Raw genomic sequence first — 17,992 nt, 5'->3', positions numbered from 1 at the left:
TTGCTACAACAGGTAAAAAATAAAACATGGTCGACAGTCCATGCATCATTTGCTAAAGCAGCCAGTAAACATAAATTGGAACATAAGTGGTTAAAAAAAGGACATTCCCTCAGGAAATGGTGAACCATCAAAGGCTGAGAGTAATTAGCGCAAAGTGATGGGGGAGCACCACTCAACGTATGGCAACAGCTGAGAAGACAGTGCCAATACACACCCTAGCTAAAGAGATCTCCTTAGAGCAAGAGTGCTGAGAGGAGGGTCATCCAAGCTGCTGGGAGAGGATTAATTTCCCAGAGCTTGTTCCCATGAAGGGAGGACCAGTGGTGATGCCAAAGTGACATCACCTGCTGACAGACAGCAACACACAGATCATCAGAGTGAATGGAAGAATTAGTGGGCAAAGTTACCTTGGGAGCAGCATCAGCGGCCTCGTTTTCCATCAGACCAATGTGACCAGGAACCCACATAAACATCACAATGGCTCCATCAAGAGTGAGCAAGTGACAGCTTTCCTGGTCCTGATGCACTAAGGGATGGACAGTGTACAACGCACAGAGGCTCTGAACAGCACTGAGAGCGATGGAGCATATAACGCAATTGAAAAGCCTGTGTCTCTGAATGTACTGCATGGCCTGATACAATGCGAAGAACTCTGCTGTAAATACTGAGCAGTGTTCCAGAATCCGAAATGGAAAACCGTCAGTGCCACTGACAAAGGCACACTCAACACCAAGTCAGTCCGAGAGCCACCAGTGGACACAAAGGTACTATCATGAAGTTCATGCAAAGTTTGTGAAACTTATGGTGATACAACGAGGCTGGAGTAGTGTCCTTAGGAAGTGAATTAAGGACAAGATAAACATGGACTGCCGCACAAAGCCAAGGTGGTGAAGGGTTCATACCCATCAAGAAAGTGGCAGGTAGTGTGAAGTTAAACTGATGGAGCAAGAGCCGAAAGCAAACTCCAATAGGTAACAGAGGGACACGCCCCGTACTGGCGATAAAAGGGCTCATCGAAGGAGGAGTCATAGGATGGGTGGCCAGGCTTGGCAGACAAACGGCATGCGCAACTGTTGAGGAGGAGGCCATGGTGGTATGACAGAGGTAGTTTGGTAGCTTCTGCATACAGACTCTCAACCGAGTGAGTGTAAAAGGCACCAGTGGCCAAATGGATGCCACAAAGGAGGATTGTACTGTGATGGCGTAAGATGGACAGATGTGCAATTGCATAAACGAAACACCCATAGTCTAGTTTCGAACAGACAAGGGTCCAGTACAAATGGAGGAGGGTGGTCGGATCCACACCCCAGGCAGTATCGCTGAGGACACTTAGGACAATGAGGGACCGCATACAGTGGGCAGCCAGGCAAGACACATCGGAGGACCAAGAAAGTTTCCTATCGAGCATGAGTCCCAGGAACTTCGTAGTTTCAATGAAAGAGAGAGCAACAGGCCCCAGACGTAAAGATGGTCAAAGAAACCTATTGCACCAGCAGAAATTCATACAAACGTTTTTGTCAGTGGAAAAGTAAAAACTATTGTCGATGCTCCATGTGTAAAGATGATCGGGACATTGCTGAAGATGGTGCTCAATGAAACAAGTCCGTGTACAACTGCAATAGGTGGCAAAATCATCATCGAAAAGGGAGGCAGAGGTGCCCAGCAGGAAACAGGCCATAATAGGGTTAACAGCGACAGCAAAGAGTACAACACTCATGATGGAACCCTGAGGCACACCATTTTCCTGGATAAAGGTGTCCAACAAGGCAGAACCCACACATAGTTTCGAAAAACACAGCCACAGTCTAGTATTTCTGCAGAAAACCATTCATAACATGGGTTGACGTGGTGATGAGGTGGTCAACAGAATGGTGCACTCAAAATCCACACTGTGCAGTTGTCAGTAAATTGCGAGACTTGAGCCACCATACCAGCCAGGCACGAGTCATACATTCCATCACCTTGCAAACACAGCTGGTGAGAGAAATGGGACGGTAACTAGAAGGAAAATGTTTGTCCTTACCAGGCTTAGGTATGGGTATGACAGCGGCCTCATGACAGCGTGTGGGAAACGTGCCCTCTGCCCAGATATGATTCTACGTATGAAGGAGAAAGTGCATGCTCACAAGAGAGAAGTTCTGCAACATCTGAATGTGAACATCGTCCAGCACTAGGGCAGAGGATCGGGAGGAAGCAAGAGGATGATCTAGCTCCTTCATAGTACAGGTGGCATTGTAGCATTCACAATTCTGAGAAGAGAAGGGTATCACCTGAGCCTCTTCCACTCATTTCCGATAGAGGAAAGCAGGGTAATAGTGGGAGGAGCTTGAAATCTCAACAAAATAGCGGCCCAATGTGTTGGAGATAGCAACAGGGTCCACTATGACATCGTCAGGCTGAAAATTGGAGAACGGCCCTCGGTCCCATAGAACCATCGGAGGTTGGCCCACACAGTGGTAGAGAGAGTGGAACTGTTAAAAGAACTAGTAAATGGAATCCAGCTAGTTTCTTTGCTACACAGAACGACAACACTGTGCATGCAACTGTTTATAATGAATGCAGGACGATGGTTAAAAACGCGAAGAGCATGTCTCCGCACAAAAATGGCATCACAGTATGCCTCAGTCCCCCAAAGGACCAGGATATGGTGCGGTAAAGAGGAAGTGTGGGGAAAAGCATGTTTTGCGGTGGTAAGGATAACATTCGTAAGATATTCTACCTGGTCATCACAACTGGGGATATCAGGTTCGTCGAAAGTTGCCAGTCAGCGGCCTTAGAAGGCTGCCATTTGCGTGTGCACATAGGTGGGGTAGGAGTCAGCAAATGGATAGCACATAGGAAATTGTCACTTGAGTACATGCCGGAGAGAATGGATCATTCGAGACGATGGGCGAGCTGGGCAGTGCAGAAGAAGAGGTCCAAATGCAAATAGGGATGCGTGGAGTCTGAAAGGAATGGGCGTGATCCCATGTTAAGTCAGATGAGGTTAAATTGATTGAGAAGGTCAGCAAAGAGGGCATCTCTCAGACAGGTTCTGGGAGAGTGCATTAAAGTCTCCGAGCAGCAGAAAGGGGAAAGGGAGTTGCCCAATAAGCTTGAGGAAGTCTACCCTGGTGGCACCAAATGACAGAGGGATGTAAATGGCACAAAGGGAAAAGGGGAAAGAAAGGAAGGAAAAGGTGAACCACAACAGCTTGAAGCTGGGTAGTCATGAAGATAGGTTCAGTATGAACATCATTCTGGATGAGCAGCATGACCCCCCTGGGACGGAATGCTGTCCTCGAGGGAAGGTCAAAGCAGACCGGGAAGAATTCCAGGAACTCAAAATGGTCATGAGGACGCAATTTTGTTTCCTGGAGGTAGAGAACAAGCAGATGCTGCAATTCTAAGAGCAGCTAAAATTCCTCTTTGTTGGATCGAAAGCTGTGAACGTTCCATTGGAGGAGAGTCATGGCAAGGAAGCGGGAGAAGGGAAAAAATGAAGTGTTGTCGCCTCAGCCAGCCTTCAAAGACACACTGCTAAAGGGAACAAAGGCTGGAGGATCCTGCTCTACGAGATCTACAGAGGCGTCGGTATTCTCCTTCTGTCGGTCTGCGGAGTCCAGGGCAGAAAAATGGTTGGCGGTGCGCACCAGCAATGTGGACGTCGACCAGGCGGGGTATCATGTGGCGACACCATTGAAGAGGATCTCCGAGTCGGTGAAGGAGAACACAGTTTGCCTTTGTTTAACTTCTTGGAGACTTTCTGGTTGGCAGAGGGAGACTCAGATGTTGGGTGGCTGGAGAGACGTAGGAAGTCTTCGTGGAAGTATTCCTTCTGTTCTTACCAGCCTGCTGGTTGTGTAGCAGGTGACTTCACCCCATGAGGCGAAAGTATGGTGGATTGTTGCACGCCTGGAGGAATCGGGGTTGCTACCATGACACTGGGCGATTTAACAACTGCGGTGCTGAATTTGAGGTAACACGTCTGCATGGCCAGTCCTTCATGGAGTGAGAAGCAGCAAGAACAGTACTGTAAGTACCGGATGGTAGACCAGAGGGTTTTCAACTAGCCAACAACTTGTGAGCAACTGGGTAAGGCACTTTTCCTTAATCTGGATCTCCTGGGCAGCCCGCACATCAAGATACACAGGACACTCTCGGGAGGAGGTTGCATTGTCGCCATTGCAGTTGACACAGTGGGGAGAAGGAGGCGGACAATCGCACTAGTGAGCTTCCCTACCACGGGTTACACATTTGGCCAGGTGTCGACACAAAACTCTAGTGTGGTTATAACGATGACACTGGTAGCAGCGCATCAAGTTCGGAATGTACACTCTCATTGTGGTAACTTCACAATCTGTTTTGATCTTTGACAGAAGCATCACTACATGAAAAATGAGAAAAAGAGGGCATGTAGGCACTAAAGAGGCATCTACCTTTCCATCACACGATGGACTGCAGTGAAACCCTGATCAGAGAAGTACACTGGATTTCTGCCTTGGTCAGACCATTAAACAGCCTAGTGTAAATAACACCACAGGAAGAATTCAGCGTTCAATGGGCCTTGACATGAGCAGGATAATCATGGAGGAGTGAAGCTGCAAGTAGTTGTTGTACTTGAGAATCAGAAGTAGTCTCCAAAACCGAAGAGTCACTGCATAAACGACAGCAGGATTTCACAAGGCTAGGAATTGCATCAACATCTTTCTGAATAATAAACTGATTTACCGTAGCAAAGGAATGACTGTCTTCAGTACGTGAAACTAGAAGGAAATGTGGTGCATCTTGGAGGGTCTTTGAGTCGTTAGCCTCATTCCATTTATGTTTCGTACACATTAACTGTAAAGATGATGATTGGCTCATTGTGAGAAAATGCCCCATGACTGGCAGTGTCTCCGATGGCACACTCCTTCCAACTGGGGGGGGGGGGGGGGGGGGGGGGCTTCAGAAAGACATACACCTGTCTTAGGTGAATGTTCACACCTCAGGTCACACCTCCCGAATACCTGACAGAGGGACCAATCAGCAATTCGGGAAGGTAGTTATCCCTCCCTGTGCCTGCCCTGTACCAGGGGGTATGTGCGAACCCTACCTTCAACCCTCTACTTCTCTCCTTTTCCACTCTTCTTCTCCTCCTCCTCCTCCCCCTCAAACAACACGACTACACCTAGCTGCCCTATCCTGTCCCCACCAGGCCTCTGCATGCTCCCACAAGCAGCACTACACCCTCTCCCACCTCTACAGTGGTATCACTCCCCCTGCATGCCCCAGCCTCCTCCTTACCCCCACCACCCACTAAATGCTTCTCCATTCATGTGTAGTTGCTCGCAGTCTGGCCCCAGTAGACAAGGACAGTGATTAAATGTGTTTGTTCTGCTAGCATGAATTTGTGTGTTTGGTTTCTACTTTAAAAGATGGCCTTTTGGACAGAAGCTTAAATGTATAGCAAGTCTTTTTGTTATGACTGTCTGTTATGATTCAACATCTCCTCCATATGGAAAGTAACAAGCTTTCCTTTTCATAATATTGTTGTTATTCCATTCTGGATTTTCCATTGTTTGATTTTTTAGTACAATAGTGGATCACAGATGCTCAGAGAACTTCAGCAAAAAGAAGGCGATAATGTTCTCACTGATCTCAGTTGCATAATTTTAGAGAAGCAATATTCAGAAGAATTGTGTGAGAATTTTGCAGACATTATAGTACATTTTTATAAGGATCATGAGATAAAGATAAGAGGGAAATACGGAAGCGTCCGATCCCGCCCGTCTGCTTTGACCCATGACGTCACAAATATGGCGGAAACAAAAACACACACACACATTTTCCACAAGAAGCCTAATGACACTAACGGGACAAGCGCGGGAAATGGGGTGTTTTGGGTGGGGGGGGCAAACTAAATATAAACAAATTTAGACGCCTTGCGTAGCTACAACGTGTAAATGAAGACAGCCATGCATGAATACCCACACACCTCCCCAGGGGTCGTAATCCCTGCAACCCATAGAAGATAAAGATGCTTCAGTAGCTGATTAGTGTTTTTTGTCTTTTTTTAAAAAAAAAATCTCACGGGACAGAACGAACAGATCAGAAAGATAAATATAATAAACTAAAACAGAAATTGGAGGAAACAGATAATTAAAATAAGTAATAATCGTTTTTAAATTTAAAAAAAATCTCACGAGATAGAACGAACAGATCAGAAAAGTAAATAAAATAAGATAAAACAGAACTGGAGACAGCCACACTCGAACCAAACTCCGCGCCGTCATGACGTCACACACGACAACACCCTTACGTCACGGGTCAAAGCCGACGCGTGGGATCGGACACTTCTGTCGACCAGATAAGAGTGATCAGGACATGTACAATTGCATACAGTCAATTTTCCTATGAATATGTGAAACAACAGAAAATCGGCATTATTGTGTTTGCACTATGAAATGTACATGAATTTCCACATGAGAGGGTAACATTTGTCAATTGTGTATCTTGTTTACATTCCAGATTACAAACTGTGTTGCTAAATGTGATGACCATCTGCCTCAATGACAACCTTGAACCACCCTAGAGACTGCTCTACTGCTGCCCATAAGATCTCGGATGAGATTTTGGTTACCTCTTTTGCTATGCTCATCTTCACCCTCCAACATGTGTTTGTGTCCCATTGGTACACTTTGTCTTTCAGGCAACTCCACAGCCAGAAGGAGTACAGGTTCATATCTGGTGGTTATGGTGGCATTGTGGTTTGGAATGATTGACCAGTGATTTGGTTTTCTCCATATGTGTTACTGAGTAACCGGGTAACCTCGCAAGCAGTGTGAGGTGAAGCTCCACCATGCATCAAAACAACTGAGTCCAAAGCATGTCTTTCACAAAGAGAAGGCATCACATGTACTAACAATGCAAATCCTGCAGCGCACAGTCAGAACATTATTCATAAAATGTTGAGTACTCATGCAGTAAATAGTTTTACATCTGCATTGGCTCAAGTATCGTAAATTTCATTATAACCACCCTATACTCAAATGAAGACTACTGTCTACTATTCCACTCATTTCAGTAAATTACATCCCTGTCATCAAAGGAAGTATATTGCAGGGAATACAAAGAGTTTACAAAGAGAAAATTGTAAACTTATATTTGAAAACCCACACTTTGCCATTAACAGCCATAAAATCTGGAAGAAGCCCCTTGAAAATGTGTGTTGGATAGTAGGGCCTACCACACACTTTTTTTTTTTTTTTTTCCCCGGGGCCTCCTTTCAGACCTTTTGCAATTGAGTTTTTCCATTCATTCTTGACGTTTATCTGCACTTGAGACAAATAGTACAATGCCATTCCACAAAACACAGATGCCTCAGATATGATCTATTATAAAATTTTCCTTCACTTTTGCAATTTAAGGATCTGAAAACATCCCCTAGGATGGCCGAGAATAGTTACGATAGTTTTATATCCCTGTATGACTCCTTCCTTCAGTTCTAAATTTTCCAATATTCTGATTAACTCTGATGTAAGCTGCAGAACTGGCTTACATTATTCAGTACACTAATCAATGTGTTGTTTCTGGAGGGCCATTTTTAAGATGTTGTTGAAACGGAGTCAAAAGCTTCTAAAGATCAATGAATTTAAGACTTAATAGTAATTCACACTTGTTGCAGCATTCTTTAATCTTGTTCATAGCTTTAAAGTTCATACTGCAATATCTATTTTTAAGGCAGCTTGTTCCACACTTGAATTAAAAGAAATATTTCTTTTCTTGCAGTTGGTGATAACTTCAGTGAATAACTTCCACATTAAGCTAACAGACTGAAACTTCTTTGGGTTTTTTGTCATGGACTACAATGATTACAGAACTGTTCCATTTTTTAGAAGCAGTGATGATCTGATGTTATTCTGCAACAAATTCACAGGTTCCTTCTGCCTTACATTGGAACTCTACCCTCAATAACTTTACCGACTTCATTTGGCATCGCTTCCTGAATGCCCTTTATTTTTGTGTGTTCCAATTCATCTCTCAAACTATGGAAACATTTAAAGAAGTCTGGGAATCTGTTCGCACTAATATTTGCCATATATACATAGTGAATTGTAACTGGTTGCAACAGTAACCATACAACAAATCTAGGATGCTATAGTTGAAATTTCATACTGGCAGTTACACAAAATTTGATAACTACATTGTGCTGTGTACATAATCACTGTGCAAGAGTCAATTATATTCTGTTTGTCAGGTGGCATAGCAAACAATTGACACGATTTCTGAGGTAACATGTATCTTCCAACTAGGCCTACTTGAAATAATACGTTTGTAAATATGTTTAACACGCATTATTTGAAACTTTTGGCTCCTTTTTCGAATCAAGGGTAACAAGTCAATGAGTATCTATGGCATACGATCAGTAAAATAACATCTGACGTTGTATTTATAGTTTTCATAGAAAGAGATACTCTACCCTTCTTTATTTTCTAATAACAACATCCATGGCATAGGTTCTACCTGCTGTCGCTTTGCAAATTACACATATTAAGGTAACAAGGATATGCAGTTCTTTACTCGAAATGACCAGCGTCAAAATATTTCCTATGGGTTGAAATGCAACAAAAACGTTAGGTTTTCCCCCCTCTAGAAGAAAAATGATCTGACAATGATAGTGGTGTAAATCTTATTTAAAAGGTAATTTTTGCACACAGTCAGGATATTATCGTCGCTAGTTTTTATCAAGGAAAGAAATTTCACGATGAGCGCTTGTCCTCGTAAGTGTATAGGTCACAAGTTTTTTGTCAGTCAGGCTGTAAACGCAAAGAACCGTGGGGTAGAAATTTGTGACGATTGCCTTTTAGGCGGCTCTTCATCCGCTGTGGTGATGTCATTTGAATGAATAATACTTGCCTTACTGTGACTCATACAAAAGAAACCTTGACAGGAAAAAATCTTTGCCGAAGGATATATTCGTCATTCACCTGCTCCTTTGTCTGAGGATATCCTTTGTTTTTTCAATTCGAAATCATATAAACATAGCGTATCATCAATAAATTGTTGAAACTGGTGTAAACCACGCCCTCTCTTCCAAACTAACTGACTGACTAAGTAAGATGCACATATTTCGGTTTATTTATTTGACGCTTAATACCATACCTTCTTTTAAGGTTTTCCATAAAAGTTTCCATGGTGATTTCGTCCAAAAGGACGAAATCACCAATTCCAACCTCATCTTGCGTAGCCATCACTTCCCGCTGATAACTGAACACCAGTTGTACTGACGTCTGTGATGTGCACTGGCTTTACTTTCCTTCAGTTACTCCTACACCCAGGGGCAACGCATCTCGTATGTCACGCACACGCACATCGCAGAGTGGGAGTCAGCAACACAAAATCGATGTTTTGACGAGACGGCTTTATCAATCATTCGCACGCCCACACAAATAAAAACATATTGTAATGGCAATCATTTCACTAAATAGCCAGGAACCTAAATCCTAATTCTGATTGTGCACTAAGAATCGCAGAAAATTACGACGAACCTAAGTACAAACCCAATCTACAAAAATGTCTATATGCTTGTAGAAAAGTCTAATCCAACTAATCCTTTAAATAACAATGAGAGATGTATGTACCACTAGAACCAGCATATAATTTTTTTTCTCCTGATTCATTGGTATGAATATTTATCACCCTTAAAATAATAAACGAAGCTGTTTTATTCACTGCTGTTCAAATGGTACAAATTAGCGGTTATTTCATTGGTATTCTACGAAAAAGGTTGGTGAGAAGACTATACATCGTTCGCAGTGCGGCAGTATTCTACTTCCATACTGTGAATAATAGTAGTCAGAGTGGAAGGAACCCGCGGCTATACTTGATGTAACCTCGTTGTCTACGTGGTATGTAGATTACAGATGAAATTAAACTCGGACGCGATCACTATGAAAGGAAAATATCACCAATTATTATATTTCAAAAATGGAAAATCTGTTCAAGCATCCGACTTCTGCAAATTAAATATTTACTCGATATTTTTATTCTTTTCATGACATATTTGTTACATAAATTCAATATTGATGCATTCTCTAAAATACTGTATTTTCAGTAAATAGTTAATTTGTACAGCAAAATAAATCCACACTAAGTCGATTGTTGCATCGATAACTGCGATCTGTAAATAGAGGGCGCCTCGAGTGCAGCGTACCCCCAGAGGTTTGGCGTTGTTTATGTTTGGGTAGAGTAGGCGGACTAAAATGTTAGCAAAGTGGAAGGAAGTTTTTGTGCGGGATTACACTTGGTTCAACAGGAAGGAAGATGACGACGACGACGGTGGCGACGATCTTAAAATTTATGGTCCCCGCATCCTACAACCGCAAATGAATGAGAATAATCTAAAAATATTTAAGTCTCATGATTCCTCGCAACTTATGCAGAATACAAACAGTGATACGGAGTTGAAAGTAGCAAGATTTATGATGTATTTTTCATTCGCAGTGCTTTGCTCGAAGATATATTTCGGTTACAGTAAGTATATTTATTTTTAAAAAAGTTATCTGACTATATGCTATAATAAAGACTATGCATTAGGTGTGGACTCAATCGGTCAAGATGTAGACGCAAAAAATGCAGCAACGTTAGCATATTACATGTGTTGCGGAGAGTAGAAGGAAATAGACTTAATTAGAGGAGAGCTTGCAACATAACAGTTAATACCTTTCTAAAGAACTTAATTATTGCTTTATAAAGTCAAATATTTGTTTTTATTATTATGGTATTCCACGGACCATAACTGCAAACGCAGTATGTTGAACGTGTAAATTAGTTGACACATACATTTTCTTAGCGAAAATTATTCTCTATATATATTCTCTCAATGTGCACGACAAGATACAACCGTTGTACCAAATGGCAAGATTTATTTCTGTTCCATTTGCATATGAAGTGTATAAAGAAAGACCACTTAAGTGCCTTATGCGAACTGTATGTAGACTAATCTTCACTTCATAGTCACTACAGGAGCGACATTAGGAGGCGTAAGTACTTACTAGATTACAGTGTTCATTTAACACTGGTCTTAAAACTCTAAAATAGGATAGTTGGAGTCCATCTTCAAATGTTTGCATTTCAGGTTTGTCAACATTTCTATAATCCTTTCCCTTTAGCTGACAGTTTGTGCTTCCTTTCTGTCTCTGTATTCAATTTCTTCTGTTAATCTTATTTTGTACGAGCCCAATATGTTTGAATACTGTTTTAGAATCCATGGCACAAGTGATTTGTGAACACTCTTTTGTAAAGTGACTGCATTTTCCCCAGTAGCATACCGATGAACTTTAAGTCTGTCGTCTACTTTTCCCATGAATAAATCAATGTAATTTTTCCATAAATTCCTCACTCGATCTTACACCCAGTTCCAGTTTAATTTGTAGATATTGTACTCATGGGACATTACTTTTCTGTGTTTCAAATATGCTCAGTTTTACACTACTGTACATCTAAAGGAAGTTGCCAAATTTTAGACCACTGAAATCTTGTCAGATCTACTTGGGGTATTTCTGTAGATTTTTTTGGACAGATTGTAGATGAATGTATCATCTGCAAAAAGTTTGAGGTCCATATTAATGTTGTGTGCCAGGTAATTGTATATTTTGATTAAAATAACATTATGATTGACAGATGTCTCGGGTGGGGAGTGGAGTTGTCAGCTCTTGCTCAACATGCCACGAGCTTGTCTAACCATTGGTTGCTTGTGTAGAGAAAAAAAAATAATTAAAAAAAGTTGATGTGCCTCACCTAACTGTCTCCCTACCTTTAAAGCTTTGGTCATCCAGCAGTGCTCTGCTGCTTGTGCCTGCAGAACAGGCAACACAGAGAGGGTCGACAGAAGCGTCCGATCCCACACGTCGGCTTTGACCCGTGACGTAAGGGTGTTGTCGTGTGTGACGTCATGACGGCGCGGAGTTTGGTTTGAGTGTGGCTGTCTCCAGTTCTGTTTTATTTTGTTTTGTTTACTTTTCTGATCTGTTTGTTCTATCTCGTGAGATTTTTTTTTTTAAAAAAAACGCTTATTACTTATTTTAATTATCTGTTTCCTCCAATTTCTGTTTTAGTTTATTATATTTATCTTTCTGATCTGTTCGTTCTATCCCGTGAGATTTTTTTTTAAAAAAAGACAAAAAACACTAATCAGCTATTGAAGCATCGTTATCTTCTATGGGTTGCAGGGGATACGACCCCTGGGGAGGTGTGTGGGTATTCATGCATGGCTGTCTTCACTTACACATTGTAGCTATGCAAGGTGTCTAAATTTGTTTATATTTAGTTTGCCCCCCACCCAAAACACCCTATTTCCCGCACTTGTCCCGTTAGTGTCATTAGGCTTCTTGTGGAAAGTGTGTATGTTTGTTTTTGTTTCCGCCATATTTGTGACGTCATGGGTCAAAGCAGACGGGCGGGATCGGACGCTTCCGTATTTCCCTCAGAGAGCACATAGAGCCGAACAAACAGTTGTGATTATTGGTTAATGGTTTGCCCCTATCACTGGACTCTTAGAGAGGTCATTTACAAAGTTATTTTAATCAGAGTATAACATACATCATGAACAGCATGGTTCCCAATGTGTTTTGCTAGGGTACTCCATATGTTATTTCTATCAACGACTCCATCCAAGATAACATGTTGTGTCCTCTCTACCAAGAAATCCATGCTCCATTCACAAATTTAATTTCTTGTGATACACAATCATACTTTCATTAATGAGTGTTGGCATGGTAGTGATTCAAAAACTTTCCAGAAGTTGTGGCATACTGCATCTACCTGACAACCATGATGCATTTCTTTCTGGATGGTATGACACAAGAGCATACATTGAGATTTACCTCAAGGATCTCTGCTGAGTGTGTTTGAGTTCACAATATGTTTTAAGATCCTACAACAGATGGATGTAAATGTTCAAATTAATTGGTAGTTTTTCCAAGATAACATGTTGTGTCGTCCATGTCAAGAAATCCTTACTCCATTCTCACATTTTGTTTCATGCAACGTAAAATCATACTTTCATTAATGAACATTGATGTGGTACTGATTCAAAAACTTTTCAGAAGTCATGAAATACTGTGTCTACCTGACACTGTTGATTCATCACTTTCAATATGTTATGACAGAATAGCGTAAGTTGAGATTTGCCTCACTGATGTTTCCAGAACTTGTACTGGTTATATTTGGATTCAGAATATGTTCTAAGATTTTACAACACGTGAAATTAAATAATAGTTTTGTTGGTCACTTCCACCAACCTTCTTGCAGACAGGTGTTACCTGCTTTTTCATCCAATCACTGGGCATGGTTCCCTGTTCATGGTCTGCAGCATATCATGTTTAAAATAGGAACTAACTGAGCTGCAAATTGAGGCAAACTGAAACCTCCAATAATGAATGTTGGCTCCATCGCTTGATTTAATGTGTTGAAATGTGTGACATTATAGCCTATATGTGTACACAGAATGATAAGAGGACTTATCTACCTTTCTTTCTTTTATCTATATTATTTTTAGATTGTAGTTTGTTGTGATGACAGACCAATCTGTAGTGAGTTGGTGAACAAACAAAAATGTTGTAATTTTAGCAATTTCAGGTGTTTCTCAACATCGCTCACATTAATATCTACGAGGGTTGACTGAAAAGTAATGCCTCCACTTTCATAATTCTTCAACAGTTGGCAGCATTGGCATCCGGCAGTTACTGGTTTGTTCTGTAGCCTCTTCTCTATACCTTCAGTTGGCGAGAAGCCTTAGCATTGAACGGTTGTGTTACAGTGTAAGGTATGGAACTCTGCACAGATGGTCGGTCAATGCGATTTAAGCAACATGCAGTCATTGAATTCTTGACAGCAGAAGGTGTCATCCCAAAGGAGAATGAAAGCAGTTTATGGTGATTGTGTTGATGCGAGTACTGTGTGTTGTTTGGCGGGTATGTTTAAAGATGTTGCGGCAGGAACATCTGACCTGTGTGACAAACAAAGAGTTGGACATCCTGTGACAGCAACACCCAGTCTAACAAGCAAAATGTTGATTCAGGACAGTCATTGTATCACTCAGAGAGAAATTTCAAGCACAATCACCATTTCACAAGAACCTGGGGGTCACATTATTGCTTTGCTTGGCTATCGGAAGATCTGTGCATGATGGGTACCCCGGATGCTGACTCCTGAAATGAAAGCGCACAGCTTGAAATTTGCCAGGAACTCCTTTCTCGTTACACAAGAGTGAAGGTGATGCCTTTCTCCATTCAGTTGTGACAGGAGACGAAATGTGAGTACACCATTATGACCTGAAGACGAAACATCAGTCTATGGAATATCGACACAAAGACTCGCCCCAGAAAAAGAAATTCAAGACACAGCCTTCAGCTGGAAAAGTCCTGGCCACAGTGTTCTGGGACGCAGATGGTGTTACCCATGTTGATTTCCTTCATCGTGGAACAACAATAAATTCAGAGTGTTACATCACAACACTGTCAACTCTGAAATGACAGCTAACAAGGGTCCGAAAGGAAAAGGGAAATCTTTTCCTGCAGAATGACAATGCCAAACCACACACTTCAAGTGCCACCACAGCAGAACTTCAGAGACCGAATCTCACCACCATACAGCATCCTCCGTACAGTCCAGATTTAGCACTGTCTGACTTCCATCTGTTCCCGGTAATGAAACACGATCTGCAGGGACATCATTATGCTTCTGATGAAGACATTGAGATAACTGTGACACTGTGTTTGTGGAAACAGAGTGTCGACTTCTTCTGTGACGGCTTCAGAAAACTTGTTAATCGATGGCAGAAATTTATCCAATTGGCTGGTGATTATGTGAAAAAGTAAATGTTGGTAATTAAAGATTACATTCTAAGGATTATTTCTGCATTTTATTTATTAAAATATTCCCCTCCAAACCCAGTTAACGAATGTGGAGACATTACTCTCATTCAATCCTCGTATATTACTCATTTTTGCATTTGTGCCAAAATTAATTGTCTCATCTATTAATGTGTGCTCACTGACTTTGGTGTCACTGATAGTCTTATCATATGCCAGAATTTCTTGTGCATTTTGTTAGAGATCTTTCCGACATACTATGCTACGGTAGCCATTAAAGGCTTCACACATTTCCTTAGCAACAGCCAGACACGTTTCGATCAACATCTCTCTAGGTAGGATTTGGTTTTACACCTAATATGCTGAAGTTGCTGTTTCCATAGAAATTCCTTTACAGTGGCTGTACCATAGGGTGTCTCTTCCATCAGTTAACCATTCAAGTAGATACATGTCTCTCCCGTGCTTAGTCAGTTATTCTTCTAAATGCACACTCCAGTGTCTGTACATTCTCCTGGCCAGACCTAAATGTTTTGATTTCCTCTTTGAGATAGGACACTACTGCACCTTTTTCTTGTATACTCTACATGTAAATATTTCTATTTACCTTAGTTGCTCTTTGTGCTTTGGTAATCACCTTTGCTAAACTGCCCGATAGTCACTCATATCATTTTCGTTGTTGACTTCATCCAAGCAGGCATATATAGATGTTACCACTAGATGTAATATATTTCCATCATGAGTGGGCTTTCAAACTATCTGTACTAGGTAGTCATTAGAAATGTCATGTTGTATTTCCCAAGATGTCTTGTCATGCCCACTGATTACAAAATTATAACTATCCCAGTTGGTTGTTGGAAGTTAAAAGCTCCTCTAATGATAACAATATGATTGGGAAATTATTTATAAATGATCTGAAGTTTTATTTAAAGTTATCAGTTACATCTGGTGCTGACTCTGGTGGTTAATAGAAGCATGTTATTATAAAACAAACTGCTATGAAACAAGAGGCTCCAGGACCCAATGACTCCCTGCCAGATCCTGTATAGAATTTGTATCCAATTTAACTCCTATTTTAACTAAGATATCCGTGATCCCTTGAACAAGGATGCTGCTTAGAAATTAGTTTTGCACCCCATCTTAGAATATTGTTCAGTTTTGCAAAACCAGTGCCAGGTAGAACATACAAGGGATATTGAACATATATACAGTGTTGTTGTTGTTGTTGTTGTGGTCTTCAGTCCTGAGACTGGTTTGATGCAGCTCTCCATGCTACTCTATCCTGTGCAAGCTTCTTCATCTCCCAGTACCTACTGCAACCTACATCCTTCTGAATCTGCTTAGTGTATTCATCTCTTGGTCTCCCCCTACGATTTTTACCCTCCACGCTGCCCTCCACTATTAAATTGGTGATCCCTTGATGCCTCAGAACATGTCCTACCAACCGATCCCTTCTTCTGGTCAAGTTGTGCCACAAACTTCTCTTCTCCCCAATCCTATTCAATACTTCCTCATTATGTGATCTACCCATCTAATCTTCAGCATTCTTCTGTAGCACCACATTTCGAAAGCTTCTATTCTCTTCTTGTCCAAACTATTTACCGTCCATGTTTCACTTCCATACATCGCTACACTCCATACAAATACTTTCAGAAATGACTTCCTGACACTTAAATCTATACTCGATGTTAACAAATTTCTCTTCTTCAGAAACGCTTTCCTTGCCATTGCCAGTCTACATTTTATATCCTCTCTACTTCGACCATCATCAGTTATTTTGCTCCCCAAATAGCAAAACTCCTTTACTACTTTAAGTGTCTCATTTCCTAATCTAATTCCCTCAGCGTCACCCGACTTAATTCGACTACATTCCATTATCCTCGTTTTGCTTTTGTTGATGTTCATCTTATATCCTCCTTTCAAGACACTGTCCATTCCGTTCAACTGCTCTTCCAGGTCCTTTGCTGTCTTTCACAGAATTACAATGTCATCGGCAGACCTCAAGGTTTTTATTTCTTCTCCATGGATTTTAATACCTACTCCGAATTTTTCTTTTGTTTCCTTTACTGCTTGCTCAATATACAGATTGAATAACATTGGGGAGAGGCTACAACACTGTCTCACTCCCTTCCCAACCACTGCTTCCCTTTCATGTCCCTCGACTCTTATAACTGCCATCTGGTTTCTGTACAAATTGTAAATAGCCTTTCGCTCCCTGTATTTTACCCCTGCCACCTTCAGAATTTGAAAGAGAGTATTCCAGTCAACATTGTCAAAAGCTTTCTCTAAGTCTACAAATGCTAGAAACGTAGGTTTGCCTTTCCTTAATCTTTCTTCTAAGATAAGCCGTAAGGTCAGTATTGCCTCACGTGTTCCAATATTTCTACGGAATCCAAACTGATCTTCCCCGAAGTCGGCTTCTACTAGTTTTTCCATTCGTCTGTAAAGAATTCGTGTTAGTATTTTGCAGCTGTGGCTTATTAAACTGATTGTTCGGTAATTTTCACATCTGTCAACACAGTTACATAGTGTGTAACTAAATTAATTTTACAAACTTTCTAATGGTTTCTGACGACACGAGACAGTGTGGTACTAGGGTGCAAGACTCGCACATCTCTCGTGGTTGACTTACGTATTGCGTGCAGCCGAACTTCTTCTCGGATCAGACTGCTGCATCGATCTTCACAAATTCTTCTTCCCCAAAGACTATAGCTGGTTAAAGGAATTTCAAAGTAGACTTCTTTTCTACTCTTGAAATGATTCTGTACTCTTAGGATACTTTTTATTCAACTCTGTTATATTTTCATCTCCACAATAAAACAACTTCACAAGCTTCACATAACCATTCAACTCTCTTAAGTCAACCCTGTCTTGGACCATTAGATACTAACAGATACAATTACAATATGTTTGGTTTAATAACCACTATAAAACCAATGCTTGCTCCTAGCAAGTCCAACACCAGAAAATCAAATGTGACTGTCTTTAGTTCAATATGTAATTCATTTGTTCACAGCAAATACAGTTGTTCCACCTTCAAGGAATAAACCGTGCTTGCTCCTTGTACTGGACATACAGCTTCTGTGGCGCGAGCGCCAAACACTTGTCCACGCTGAGCTGGCCGGGTGGCCGAGTGGTTCTAGGCGCTACAGTCTGGAACC

At 41.3% G+C, this 17,992-nt stretch overlaps 2 protein-coding genes across 3 annotated transcripts in view; one reads left to right on the top strand and one right to left on the bottom strand.

Moving 5' to 3' along the window:
* LOC126175646 (unconventional myosin ID) overlaps positions 1–9,294 on the bottom strand; it is a 155,107-nt gene extending 145,813 nt beyond the window's left edge. For both annotated transcript variants that reach the window (XM_049922536.1, XM_049922537.1), the window contains exon 1: positions 9,124–9,294. In XM_049922536.1, the coding sequence (XP_049778493.1) occupies positions 9,124–9,212 (89 nt within the window). In that variant the 5' untranslated portion in view covers positions 9,213–9,294. The remainder of the gene's footprint in view (positions 1–9,123) is intronic.
* An 869-nt stretch (positions 9,295–10,163) lies between these two features.
* LOC126175645 (uncharacterized) overlaps positions 10,164–17,992 on the top strand; it is a 57,979-nt gene continuing 50,150 nt past the window's right edge. Inside the window, exon 1 of the mRNA XM_049922535.1 lies at positions 10,164–10,494. Within this exon, the coding sequence (XP_049778492.1) occupies positions 10,224–10,494 (271 nt within the window). The 5' untranslated portion in view covers positions 10,164–10,223. The remainder of the gene's footprint in view (positions 10,495–17,992) is intronic.

The sequence above is a fragment of the Schistocerca cancellata genome, chromosome 3 (genome assembly GCF_023864275.1).
Source record: "Schistocerca cancellata isolate TAMUIC-IGC-003103 chromosome 3, iqSchCanc2.1, whole genome shotgun sequence".
NCBI lineage: Eukaryota > Metazoa > Arthropoda > Insecta > Orthoptera > Acrididae > Schistocerca > Schistocerca cancellata.
This window is presented reverse-complemented; position numbering and strand designations above follow the sequence as displayed.